At 45.3% G+C, this 14,125-nt stretch overlaps 1 protein-coding gene across 7 annotated transcripts in view; it reads left to right on the top strand.

Moving 5' to 3' along the window:
• Positions 1 to 14,125, top strand: part of LOC306814823 (PH and SEC7 domain-containing protein 3-like) — a 114,897-nt gene that overhangs the window by 29,358 nt on the left and 71,414 nt on the right. For 4 of the 7 annotated variants that reach the window (XM_079331270.1, XM_079331268.1, XM_079331267.1 and 1 more), the window contains 2 exons: positions 11,395 to 11,601; positions 11,703 to 11,783. In XM_079331270.1, the coding sequence (XP_079187396.1) occupies positions 11,395 to 11,601; positions 11,703 to 11,783 (288 nt within the window). Of the gene's footprint in view, positions 1 to 1,443; positions 1,648 to 4,624; positions 4,747 to 6,237; positions 6,264 to 11,394; positions 11,602 to 11,702; positions 11,784 to 14,125 lie in introns of those variants that run through there. The other 3 variants (XM_079331271.1, XM_079331273.1, XM_079331272.1) reach the window with 3 other exon arrangements.

Here is a 14,125-nt window from a genome sequence, read left to right as displayed (position 1 = left end):
TGGGATTAATTTTAGTTTAGATTTGCAGCCGTACTGATAAACCAGCAGTATGTTTAAATACTTTTTTCCTCACTTAATTTAAAAAATAAAGGAAAGAAAGAGTGTTCCTGGTTTGTTAGGGACCAGCCTCAACGGCTCGCCTAAGGTAGGTGCCAGTAGAGGATGTCACCACAGCAGGACGGCAAACCACGAGTATGCCCAACAGAGTAATCCTCCCAACAATAATCTTATAACCAACAGTACCATTCTTCCTCTGGTATTCCAGTAGAATGTTGTGTTGCACCAGGCGTGTGTTGTGCGGTGACTGACAGGCGACTGACAGGTCGTGAGTACTACTTGGTTGGAGCCAGTGGGCAATGACAGAGCGCGTGGGTGAGAAGCAGTGTGTGCCTGCTGGGAGCGGCGGGAGGTTTATCGCAGAGGGCTCAGGACGGTGTGCCTTGGTCATGCTCAGGGGAACCAGAAATAGCCTCCTGAGCCCTGACGGCTCAGGAACGCGCGGTTGTGTTGCCTAAAGCGATCCGAGATTTAGGTGTACCTGAGTCTGCCTGTGCGATGAGCGTATGGCACCTCTGTGCCTGCTGGTGAAGCTCTCGGTTTTCTACGGTGCCGTGAGCCTCCGGTTGTAGCTTGGGGCTGCAGTTCCTCCCGCGGAGCGGCTGCCTGGCGCCGCAGAGCAGCGGGGCCACCCTCGGCAGCGGTGCAGCCCTCCCGGAGGAGGAGGAGGAGGGTGGGGGAGGCAGGCCCTGCCGTGCCGCCCCAGCGCTCCGTGCCTCTGCCCGCCGGGGCTCCCGCTCCCGCCGCCCCCGCCCGAGGAGAGCGGCGGGACTGGCCCCTCCCAGAGGGGTGGGGGCTGCTCTGGGGGCTCGCCATGTGGATGCTGGCAAGTGCTGAGGGAAGCGGGGGGATTTCGGGTGCGGGGGATTTGGGAACTGAGCAGGATAGTGTGGCAGTACGGGACAGCAAGGAGCATGAGACCCCCTTCCCTCCCTCCCCGCTTCTCCTGAGACGGTGCTGCTAATCCGAGAGAGCAAAAACCGAAACTAAAATCTCAGCAGCGCCTTGTGCCGTGGTGTTTCGGTGATACACAAAGTATTGGGGAGGGAGCATGCTTCCAAGTACCAGTACTAGTTTATGGGAGAGCAGTGTGAAACTGCAGTTCTTCCTGGCACAGAGCAGAAGGGGACGGCCGACTTGAGAGCAAAGAGCTGGTGGTTTTACACCTGAAAATTGAAATCCGTATGCCAGTTGGGGAAGGAGGAGCCGGGGCTCCCGTGGCCATGCCCTCCTGATAGCAGGTATCTGAGCACCATAGCCCCTTTTGCACCTGTCCGGAGGGATCCAGAGCGTACCTCACGCAGGGAGTGAGGTTTTGATGCATTAGGACAAGGAAACCTGGCCTCGTAATGAATAAGCGGGAGGGTAACATCCTTCTCTGCTCTTAGGAAATTGCTGGCTTTGGGAGGGGTCAGCTCTGGTATGTGAGGGCTGGTCACATGCCTTCAGAACTGGAAAAAAAAAAAAAAAAAAAAAGAGGAAAAAAAGTTATTAGAGGCTTGCAGGCTGCCAGTTTCTATGAGCTCCTGGGTGTCTGAGGATTTCATCCCTGCTGTCCTCCCTGTCAGCTGCTGGCCCTGGTTAAACGCAGTAAGTCCTGTCGAGAGCTGTGTGAGGGACCTGCCTTCTTTGACAGCCACCTTCCGTGTTTCTTTAGGGTAGGGGGATGTCAGCTGCCCGTGGGTCTTCCTGCAGAGTAGACAGGCTTACTTTTGCAAGTAGCCCTTTCCCGGCATAGCTTAGGTGCCCTTTGTCCAGTAGAGGAGGGATGGCTGGGAGAGAAGGGTGTGCAGCCTGCCTTCCTTTGGGACTCTTCGTGTCTTTGGAGTGGAGTTTATTCTCTTTCAGTTCTGTGAGATAAGCTCAGTTGGTTAGAGCATGGTGCTGATAATTACAAAGTTGTGTGTTTGATCCCCGTGTGGGCCATTCATTTAACAGTTGGAATCGATGATCTTTTGTGTCCCTTCCAGCTCAGAATATTCTATCATTCTGTAGTGATTATCTGTCTGTGGAAAAAAAAAAAAAAAAAACCCAAGAAAAAAGCCCCAACGACTCTGCAGCTGAAGTAGCCTTAAATTTCCACAGCAGGGAATGGGAGAACAGGGGGAGTTGTGGTGGTGTGTGCGGTTTCAGAGCTGAGCGACAGCTTTGCTGGGTGTCAGGGCACAGTGAGATCCTCATGAAATAGGCCGAGCCGCAGGTTGCCAGTGTAAAGAGGCTTTGTAGCAACAGTAAGGACGTTGGATTTGAGCCGTGTTTGATGCCCTTGTCTCTTTGTTATCGTTGCAGAGGCATGCAGTCCGCACTGTCACACCCATGCCCCAGGTGCTGTACTCCTCCCTTCCCATGCCACTGGGCTGTGTTAAGGCGAGCAAGGCTCAGCCTTCCTATCTGGGAATTTAGTCTTACCTTTAGAGGCAGTAAGGAAAACTGTTTGCAAACTGCTACCAAGACACTGAGCTTGAGTTTGCATTGCCTGGGCTAGGTGTAATTATTTGCAAATTGATTGAAATTGGACATCCAAGTCAGAGTGGGGTGAAGAGGATGTGCTTCCAAAGCAGTAACATATACCTGAGGGGAAAAGGAGTTATCCTTTCTATACCACAGCCAAAGCATCTTTGTGACTAAATGTGAAGTGTGAAATTAACTCTATGATGATCTCTATGTATTTCCAGACTTTAAAGACTAGATTTCATTTAGTCTTTTCTTTTACTCACACTTTACAGCAGGCTTTCCCTTTCCCCTTGTAGGCTAGAGTCAGAATAAGAAATTTTTAAAAACCCAGAAAACAGTAACAAAAACTTACGGCATTTCTTTTCCTGCCGCAAGAGCCTTTTCCTCTTGTCTTGGGAAGTATTTTCTCTGTTGGCAGGACATTGGTCAAGATTTTTGTAAATCCAGAGGGAAAATAAAAATCTATATTGCAACTCCTAATCCTCAAAAATGCTAAGTATTTGCCACCTACCATCATCTTCAAAGAACTGCTGGTGCTCAGCAAATTCTGCAAGTCCTGTTATTTTTTTTTTCTCCTAGAGATGCAAACACAAATTTAGTTGCATGTGTATTCAAGAAGGGTAGAAAACAAGCTCTCTAAAGCAATCTGGTGATTCTCAGAATAAATTCACAAGAATGTAGCCCAAAATTCCCATGGGTACCAGGTTACTTTTAATTGTTGGGGCCTCTTGTAGTAGTTCCCATGGTGGATATTTTTCTTCTGTGTATAGGTCATTTCCAGCAGTTTCTTACTTGGCACTCTGCTTATTCCTTCTTTAAGACAATAAACTTTGTTGACAAATAAATCCAGTTTTGATTTCTCTCTCTGGGTTGATTCTATAAGTCTCTTCCCAGTTTATAATTCTGATTTTCAGTTTGCACAATGGTATTTCTGTCCAAAGTAGCTTGTATTTGATTTTTCAGTGTAGTTACAATACACGATACTTAGGAATCTAACATGTAACCTTTATGCATTCATTTTATTATACTCTGACAGAGGTCTGTTAGAATTTTTTTGCACTTTGAAGATTCACTTCGAGACCCAGTTGAATTTTTTCATTTAGTGTGAAATCTGCTGAGATCCCTATTTTTCTGAGTGGATGTTTTTTCACCTTCAGACATGCCTCAGCTCACGGGAACCTCTGGGACTAAGAAGACTTAGGTCAGTCAGAGCATGATACTTCATATTTGCTGCCAGCCATATGCCCAGAATAAGGAAGGTTGTTTAGAGGGATGGCATTGGTTATTGTCCTATAAAAGCAAATGATTCAAATGCATCTGCAGCTGGTGAGCAAGCAAACCAGCACTGGAGCCCACTTGCTGGCACATAGGCTAATGCATTTGTCAGTTGTTGAGCCACTGCTAACCACAATATGCTGGCATGGATTATGTTGAATCCAGGTAAAAATGAAGTGGTAAAATTCACAGATGTTAATTTCTGACACCACTAGCATTTTGACAGCTGAGGATTTGCCTTGTTATTACACAGCCTAGTAACTTATAAAATGTTATGCTACACTTTTCACCTTGGTATTTTCTCCAGGAAGGTGTCATCACTTTATCAAGGCTCTGGTGATAGTCTGTACGGAGTTTACCTTTGCTCTGGCTAATGAGGTGCTTGGAACACCAGTTTAGTGAGAGTTTGCAAAGCTGCTTCTGGTTCCTAAATAAACTGTTGTTTTAGGGAAAAAAGGGCTGCTGACTTTTCGCCTCTTCAGTTCCCAGCCTCCTCTGAAAATAAAACAAACAAAACAAAAATCCAGGAGCTGACAGAGACAGAAAAGAAAAAGTGGAGCAGCTGATCAGTTTGCTACAAAAGCGTCTCAGTATAGAGCTGTCAGCAGCTCAGCTTTTAAGCTGGCATCTGTTGGCACATCTCCATTAAAGTCAAAGCCATTTAGGTCAGGAAGGCTTGATTCACCAAAATCGAGGCGTCTCTGCTAACTCTGAGCTGGTCCCGAAGTGCAGCCTGCCGTCTCATCCATTAGCCGTGACTGGCTGCTAGTCTAGCCCCTCTCCACGTTATTGCTGGTTAAGCCTCTTCTTCCTGGCTGTGTGTGCTGGGATAGAGAGAAGCAGAGCCTGGCAGGTGGCAGGACAGCATCGAGAGGCATGCATGTCTTCAGATGTGATGCTGGAGCAGCGGTGAAGAAGAACAGGGCACAGAGCGTGCAGACTCCTTGCTAGCACAGCTGGGTGAGCTGTGGGTTGGTTAGTGGGTTTTTTCCTTGATTGTTTTTTCTTTATTCACTATTCTTTTTGAGGACAGGTGGTTCATTTTGCTGCATGGTTTCAATGTAAAGCTTCTGTATGATACCAGTGCCAGTGTTCGAGTGCTTAATCTGCATATTGGCAGGGAAGCCTGAACTCTAAGGTGTATTTTTATGCATCTGTTTTGCTGCTCCCTACCTGGGAGTTCCAGCTGGACCAGATGCCTGGTTAATATGCTTTTCCTGAGCCAGTCTCCCAACAGTTAAACCAAGCCCAAGCATAATGGGGAAGTACTCTGCTGGCTTCCCGGTTTTGGTCCTATCCTGTAGAACCCCGCAGAAGCCTTACAGGGAAGGAGAGTCATGTGGGTGCTGAACACAAGGATGGTTGCTCTTGGCTCCTGCAGCAGGTGCGCTCTGAGGGCAGAGCCTGAGGGTTCCTGATATGTGTAGGGGCTAAGTGTTTTCTGAGCAGTCACAGGTGTGCAGTGTGTTTGTTGGATCTGTTTTTTATTTTTTTGGGGATGGGTGGATCAGATCCTGAGTATGGGACAATCTTAATGCTTTTAAGAGACCAGTCAATGTGTCCGTGCATGTGAGAAATACCCATTGCAGAGAGGAGCCTTTGGGTACCCCATGTAGTGAGGTCAGGTTTTCACTTTCTAGGCATAGTGACATGAATGTGGTGAGTGTCCCTTTGCAAGCCCTAACCCTTGCCATAGCAATGTATAAATCCTGAGGTCAAAATGGGATCAAACCTGAAGTATTTTTAGCAAGATATTTGTACTTCAGGTGGCAGCAGGCCAGCATGTCTGTGTAATAAAGTACACGCTGTCTCTCGGAAGGGCTGCAGTCCTGTCCCTGCATGTGGCAGGACTTCTTGTTCTAATGCTGTGATCCTGTAATGACAATTGCATTTGCTGTATACAAGCCTGCAGAAATGGTGTTTTCTGAATGTTTTAGTTGTTAGCTCCCCTTTTTACAATCAGTAGGAATTATTTTAATGAAAGAAAAAGACAAATGATTACAGGAAAGAAAAGGTTATTTCTGAGCAGCAGTGTGCATCTCAGCCCCTGAAATTGACTTTGCATATGTATTTTATTGATAACTAGTAAGGGATTACAGGGATTGTTACTTTTAGCTTTGCACCCTCCATGTGATGTGAGGTTGAGGTACTTTTTAAGAGATGCTTCATGGTTACTTTGGCTTGTGGACACTGTCCTCGCTTTGTATGTCCTGGCTGATGCTGTGCTTGTGAGACACCCACTGAATTGAGTTGCAGCAAAGTGCAGCTGTGTCAGTCCTCAAAGAGGGATCTACTTCAAAGCATGTCTTTGAAGAGAATCCATACGTGGGACTTCAAAGCTGTTTAAACCATTTGGAGTAAAATAGCATACTGAGTCATCTGCTAGGAAAGGGCATTATTTTTATTTTTTTATTATTTTTCTCCCCTTCCTACAGTTGTATCGTGGAAGAGGCCTCAAGCTGAAAGTAACTGGAAAGGTAAATCATTGCTTGAAGTGCTTTTGTGCTCACTCTCTCTTGGCCTTAAAGAAGCTGGTTTGGAGCTGCAGCAAAGCTGCAGCACAGCCCTTCCCTGCCCATTTGTGTGGTCGGGTCATTTGTAGCAGGAACTGAGTCATCACATCCCACTGCTGCTGGGATTTCTTCACTTTCTTCAGTGGGCCTGTTCCTTTCAGAGCTGGGCTGTTCAGGCACAACTTCTTAGGTCCTTTTAAACAAAATTTAGACTGTGGAACTGCTTATGTCTGGTCTACTCTGAAATGTGAAAGGCTATCTTTCACTGAGCAGCCTCATCTCTCTGAAGGGTTGCAGAGCAGGGATTTGTTTCCGCAGGGCAGGACATGGCAGGTGGAGCGGAGATGTGGGGGCAGACACCTGACTGTTTCTGCTTTGTCCCTGCCATGCTTCTGAGGAGCTGTTGAACTAGTGTTAGAGCATACTTTTCACGGACACAGTTGATGGTTATGGAGGGAATGCTGTCCTGTTTCAGAACCAGGAGGAGAAGGCTTGGAGTGAAGGCATTGAAAACAGCAGGGCACTGTTCTGCAGTGGGTGATTATCAGCTTCAGTGTGGATCCCCAGTGGACCCTGTACCCCTGCTGAAAACAGTGTTAGTTCTGGCCCTAGCTTCAGCATGCCAGAATGTCTCTCCACCCTTCCTTAGTTTTAATCATTGCTGCGTTTTGCTCTGGTGGATTTTGCTGGCAAATGCCTAACACAGCCTGCCTTCGAGTAAAACTGATGTTAAAGGCATGGTCATTTATTTGAGAGAAAATGTCCTCTCTTACCTAAAAGTCTGTGAAGGTTCCAGCTGTGTCTTAATCCAAGCTCCTCTGCAGTTGATGCAACCAGAGCACTCCTTCCAGACATGTATGCCAGATGAATTAATGTTCCTTGGGGAAGGAACATATGCATCCAGGGGAGTCCATGTGCCACAGAGCAGATGCTGTGCATCAGTCTGGTAAAAGTGAAAGGCAGTGGCAAGCTGAGATCACTGAAGTGGCTACGATGAGGACAGCACTTAGGCTTAGTTGTCACACCCTGCCACTCAGTGTCAACTTTGTACATTGCTTGTTAGCAGCTGGGCCAGTTTCTCAGTGCTTTTACTCCATAAAGGAAAATACTGATATGCATTTCTTCCTTGAGACGTAGCAGAGAGTTTTTTTCCCATGGATTTGCTCAAAATGAGGAGCATACCAAGGTTTAAGGCATCATAAACTCACACTTAGGCTGAGGTTTCCTTTTGCAGCCTAGTTGGCTGTGAGGGTGGACCACTGAGTTATGAGGTGCCTTATCATTATCATTATGTTATGGCCTTGATGTGTTTTTTTTATCTGGAAATTGCAGTCATTCTTCAATCAAACATTGCTGTGTAGAGTTTCAGTTTTGGTGGTATCTGGAATGGGAGATGGGGCAGTAATTGAATCTAGAACATTCTCTAACAGATCAAGTGTGCTAAGTGCTGAGCATGGCAAGATTGAGATAGGTTGGCATTGGAAGCTAAATTGCTGTAGAACTGGTCTGTAATGAAATAAGTGAAGAAAACAGTATAAAATGCCAAATAATTACAGTGTATTACCAGAAAGCTGGAAAGAGCTTACAGTCTACAACTTACATGTTTTACCTGTGAGCATGGAGAGGTATCTACTACTGTTAAAATAGTATTGTATTTACCACAGCAGCTGCTTATCAAATTCCTGTAATTTCTGCTGGATATGGTAGTCACAGCCTCTGTGCACTCCATGTAGGTCTGGGGATGCTTTGACCAAAGGAGAAAGGAAGCATCAGGAATGCATTGTTGGGGACAGAAATATCAAGGTCTGTAGACCTGATTTCTGGCCATAGCTTATGTGGTGTGAGACTAGAGAGATCTGGAATTTTTTTGTACCTTCTGTTTTCTGTGTTTTCTGAAAGCAGAGATTAATGTAAGTATCTCTGGATAAAAATCAGCAGCCATTGCTGGACAGGCAATTAGCAGTAATATCATTACAATCTCTTTTGGCCTTGAATGTAGGATTAGGATTGATGCAATATATTACATTTTTCAGCCTGTGTCTTTTAAGGGAGGTTTCTCATTTTTATGTGGTAAACAGTAAAGCTGCATGAAAAATCCATGTCCAGCCTTGCTCTGTGTCAGAAAGCCCTTTCTTGGCACTGTTTTGATGGTAATGCTGCTATGGATTCTTTATGTGTAGAAACTATAGACTGTAGGAGAGAGACCTATTTTCAGCCTTGGTTGTTCTTAGCTCCTGATTAGAATTCATTGTAAGTAAGCACTTTACAGAGGGAGGCTGGTATTGCTGTGTTCAGCAGATTAGTAAACTGAGGCACAGAGGGAAAATGATGCACCTGGAAAGCACTGAAAAGTAAGAAGAGACATCAGCCTTTTCCTGAGTAACACCACTTGGCTCCTGCTAAAATATCCTGCCCTTAAGGCTGCTTCCACAGTACCCGTGCACAGTGCATCTGTGTTTCCTAAGCTGCTAGTGATATGAGAGTCTTCAAGCCACCTAAGGCCACTTGAGAACTGAAGTCTCACTTTACTGAACAAGAGGCTCATGTTACAGTCAACCTGTTTTGATTTGACAGCATTTTTGTACTTTATACTTCTGTATGAAGTAGAAAAAGTACTCACTTAGTACTTAATTTTTGTATTAGGTATAAAAGGTACTTACTTAGCCCCCCCTTTGTACTAAGTAATAAGCTAATCAACTGTCAGAATTAACTACTGGAATAGCGGAAGGAAGCACTGCTTATTATTAAACTGCAGGAGTTGGAAGATAGGTATTCTTATGCAGCCCTGTTGACTAGTTTTGGCAAGCTGGGGAAAGAGCGCATGTTCACTCTTGCTGGGTGTTCCTCCTTCACATCCCAGCCATGGCTCCAAGAGGCAAAGCAGAAGCTGGGAGCTGCTGTACTCTTAATTTCACTAAGTGGCAGATGCTGGCACTTCCTTTCTTTCTAAACTTTTGTTGGTTTGTGGTTATGTTGGTTCTTTTAGTGCACTGGTTCCTAGCAGGGTACAGATGTTTCTTGTCAGCTTTGGCTGTCTTTCAGGGCTGTAAATACTACCCTTAGTAAAGAGCAGTGGTGAAAGAGGGGTGTGATTTATAGTGAGGTGAGGCTCTGTGAGTTGGCAGGGCTTTTGAAGTAATATTCGTACATGGAAGACTGTAGATGTGTTAGCTCACCTGGGTAAGCTTTGCTCTTGTCAATTGTTAGAGATGGGAATTTGGAACAAGTAGTACCTGATGTGAATGGACAAGGTGTTGCTCAGGGCTTGTGTCAAGGTACTCTGTCATTTGCTTTCTTCACAAGTTTGGTATAGGCCAAATTTAGAGAATTTCAGACATTGGCTAGTGGTTTTGGACAGAACTGAGGAGGCATTTTCCACAACAGTGACGTCAGGAGGAGCTTTTTTTTCTTTTTTAGGATAACTGATGGCCAGTAACACTACAAGTTGTTGGAATTGTATTTACAGTATTAATTTCCTACTAGACATTGAGACTGACTCTCTTTTGTTATAGCACCTTTTTATTTACACTGAAATAAATAAAAACTCATGCAAATCACCAGTTCTTGCAGAAACAGGCTAGATTTCTGTTTTCCCCAGATACTTGATAAAGAAGTTGTTCCCACAGGATGGATGTGTGATATTTCTGATGTCGTAGCAGCACTGAAAGGATGGAAACAGACATGAAATGGGCAAATCTCCATTCAATACGTCTCCTCCTCTTAAACCATGGATGAGAAGAGGGATAGGAAGCAGGTGATGATTTGTGGCATGCAGAATACCAAATATTTTTATTTTGAGCTCATCTTATAGATGAAAATCTCATCTTTGAGGACTTAATAAGTGGCTAGCAGACATTTGAATAAATGGCTAGACAATTGTTACAAGAGCACAGCAGTCAGTTTTTTTTTGACTGTGGCTTGTCAAGTCTGAAAATCACAGTGGTGTGTGAAGCTGTGGTATGTTGTTTAAAGTGCTGTGTGTTCAAAGTCATCTTTAACTCATTCCACTCATATCTGCCTTGTGCATGGCCCTTGCTGATCTTTCATTAGCCCTGTGTAAGTGTAGTAGAAAGAATTTCTATATAGTATAAAAATATAGAAATAAAATAGAAATGCTGTCAAGTGCGTACACACACACACACGTACACAGAACCGAGATTTTGCAAAACTTTTCATGCCAGTGTCAGAGAAAAGTTAAAAAGTTAAAAGCCTGTTGTTGTGCAGGGGTGTATATGTGAAGGTGTGCTTTTTGGTGTGGCAGGCTCTTGCCTCTTTCATGAGAGAAGCAAAGCAGGCACACAGCTCAGTCAGAGCTTTCCTATTGTACTGCGGGTAGGAGGAATCTATAAGAGCATGATGTATCTGAAGTGCCCTGGGGCTGCCCTGCTGAGCGTCTTGACTTTGAGCAGCTGGTGAGGGAAATAATTGCCACCATGAGGGAGCAGAAAGGAAGCAAGGAGTTCTCCAGGCTGGCATGGATGGTTTGTGTCTCTCATAATCCAAACTGGGTTCCTTGCTCTGACTCCTGCTTTTCCTAGCAGTGCCTTCCCATGGGATGTCCGCAGCTTATGGGTGATGCAGAAGCCACTGAGAATTCTGGTGATATTATTTTAGATTTAAGGAATTATGTTGTTTCCAGGACAACTGGGGAAGAATATGGAAGGGACTTGTTCTGACTCAGCTTGGAGTAAGTGATCATCCTAGCTTAATCACTGCATTTCCCCTGAAAATGGTTATTTTTCTACTTGCAAGGAGACCTCTTCAAACCAAGCAAGCAACTGGGTTAAGAAATGCAAATGCAAGAAGTGCTCAAGTGCAGTTGTAGTTTGATAATAGCAAAGAGCTCTCTCTGAAATGAGCCCAAGTTGAGGATACATAGCACAGTCAGAAGGAAAGTCCATATCTGGCTGTCTGTTAAACACCCTTAACTTCTGCTGACTGCTAAGTGAATGTCCCTGTTCTACAGTTCTTCCTCTTAACTGCATTTTGTTACATTGTGTCATTTTGCCTCCATACAGTTAATTGCCTTCTATTCTGAGAGGAAACACTAATGTTGTCTTATTTTTATTCTTTCCGTGTTCTTTTCATCTCACAGCAATGTTGAACTACAGAATGTGGTGTTAGACTGCAGTGCAGCCATGGGGAGCAATGAACTTCAGGAGAAAGATGGCACTGGAGCCCCTGGCCATGACCTCAGCAATGGCAGCAGCAGCAATTTGGAAGCAGCCAGGCGCCTGGCTAAACGCCTCTACCATCTGGACAGATTCAAACGCTCTGATGTGGCAAAACATTTGGGTAAAAAGTATGTGCTCATACGAGGCCTTTGGCCACATTCTTACTGATGGTTCTGCAGGGGCTCACTCTTGAATTATAACCTTTATTTGTTTCTTTGCTTTTCTTTAGCAATGAATTCAGCAAGCTCGTGGCCGAAGAGTATCTTAAATTTTTTGACTTCACAGGCATGACGCTGGACTGTTCACTCAGGTACAACCATTTCTGAACTTTATATTCTTATTTTAGTAAGTGCTGTTTGCAGTGTTGTCTGATTTACATGGTCATCCTTTTTGGGATGTATGAAGATGAACAGAGGACTGTGATATATTTTGGGGACAGAGTTTTCATCTTCTGTTTGGCTTGGAGTGCTGCAGTACTGCAGTGCTACTGGAGTGGTGGCCAGGTAGAGAGGGAAACATTTTGGTGGCCCTGCTTAGGGATGGTCCTTGATACAGAGAAGCTGGAGGAGAGTGTCCAGTCACTGGCAAAACGGGGGACTTACAGTTTGCCAGGTGCTAGTGAGCAATTATAGTGTTGCTCTCAGCTGATCTGCACAGACTTCCTGGCTGATGCCTTTTGGAGTTCACCCTGCCTTGCTGCAGTGCACTAAGACCAGGGTTTGGTGTGGCTCAGCAGCTCTCCTCTCTGTGTCTCCCTGAGGAATCCAGAAATGTGCCGAGCAGCAAAAGCTTCTAGGTGGAGAAGGCTGTAGTGAGTTTGGTAACTGTCAGCGTGGGCATTTGAAGACCCAGCCCTTCAATTTTCATTCCTTTTTACACTGGAGTCAGACCTCAGCAATGTTTCTTTTTAGTGTTTTATTTCTCAGAAGTCATAACACCAAGTTTGTGTAGCAGTGGCCTGTTGGTGCAGTTGCTGGGGTTCTGGTGCTTATGGGGATTTAAATTAGTTTAACTCATTTGACTGAGGTTAACTAAGTGGGAATTTTTTTTCTAATGAAAATCTAGGAGGTGTGCATGCATTTCTCACCCCCTTTGCAAATGCATTTCTAGAGGTCTGATGCCATGAGACCATAGCAGATCCAAGGCACCCACAAAGGCCTGTCTGCTGGAGGCAGTGGAAATGGAACATGCCTGCACAAGCGTGAACTGCCTGGTCCTGAGGCAGGGGGAGTGGAGCCAAGCTGGAGCATCCACTCAGCATGGGGTGGGAGCTGCTGGGCAGTGGGAGGTCTGCTGCACCCCTGAAGTGTGATGCTAAATTTACCCTTCTTTTAAATTGTGAAATCCAAGACATAATTGCTTTGTGGCACATATTTAGGAGGTCTCTGCTCCCTGTAGATCTCTGGTTAATATTAATAGTTATGACCTTCTCTAAAATGTGCCCAGGCTCATGTAGAACTTAAACAAGCCAAAGTGTTGTTGAGGTTTTAAGAGTAGCTGAAGTAATTGCTAGCAACATGCCCTAATCATGCAGTAGCAGTTAGGGACAAAGAATCATCCCAAAGCCAGAGGAAACTGAGGCGTGCTACCTCGCGCTTGGCAGAGGGTGAGAGGTAACAATGCTGTTGTTGCTGGCTCACTGACAAGCTGTGGTTTGTTGAGCATTTTGGAGGCAGCTGCTGAGATCCGTGCTGCCTCCTAGCTGTGGGGGGCTGTTGTGCAGCATCACTGACAAGTCTGAGACCTGTGAAGAGTTGTTCCTTCACTGTCCACTCCCTGAATCCATGTTGCCCATGCACCTCCTGAGTGGTTGCATCTCTTGCAACCTCTGCAGGACTACAGGAGGGGATGTAGTGGGGTGGCTGCTCCAACTCCTCTCAGTGTTCATTCTGGAGTCCAGCCCTGGACACCTGGAGAGCAGACTTCAGGCTGCTCAGGGAACTAATTAGTAAGGTTTCCTGGGAAAATTCTTCAGAAGGTGCTGGGATCCATCAGTGCTGGTCACCACCTCCTACAGGCAGAGAAGCAGGCAAATCCAAAATGCTGGAAGTCAAGCAGACAAGGCAGAAGGCTAACTTGAATAACCAAAGGTCTTCTGGAACTAATGCAAAAAATCCAGGGTATTTGTCCAGTGAGAGCAAGGTCAAGTGATGTGGGAAGAATACAAATGGGTGCTCACCACTATAGAGAGAGAATGCCAGCTGATGAAGTTCACCTGGAGTTGAACATGGCCAGTAGGTGTGTGGGACAACAATCGGATTCTTTTAAAAATAAGTCAATAGAAAAAGACAATGCAGAATGACTAACTGCCTTGGAGCTGGAAGACCATGGCTGTGAGAATATAAGCTCCCAACTGACCCTGTACTTGCGTGGGATCTGCTGCTCCATCTAGATCCTCATAAGTCTATGGGGCCACATGGGATTCATCCAGACATACTCAAAAGAACTGATTGATGTCATTGTGAAGTCTCTCTTAATGATTTTGGAATGGTCTTGGGCATCTGGAGAGGTCCCAACTGAGTGGAAACTTTCTAACTTTCAAGAGGGGCAAGGATGACCTTGGAAACTGTAGGCCTGAGAGTCTCACTTCAGTGCCTGGTGAAATTATGGAGAAAATTATTTTGGGTGGTATTGAAAAACACCTGAAAGACA

This window comes from Erithacus rubecula (genome assembly GCF_903797595.1).
Source record: "Erithacus rubecula genome assembly, contig: SUPER_Z_unloc_2, whole genome shotgun sequence".
In the NCBI taxonomy this organism is placed as follows: Eukaryota; Metazoa; Chordata; class Aves; order Passeriformes; family Muscicapidae; genus Erithacus; species Erithacus rubecula.
The sequence above is the reverse complement of the archived record's forward strand: the minus strand, read 5'-3'. Positions and strand labels throughout refer to the sequence as shown.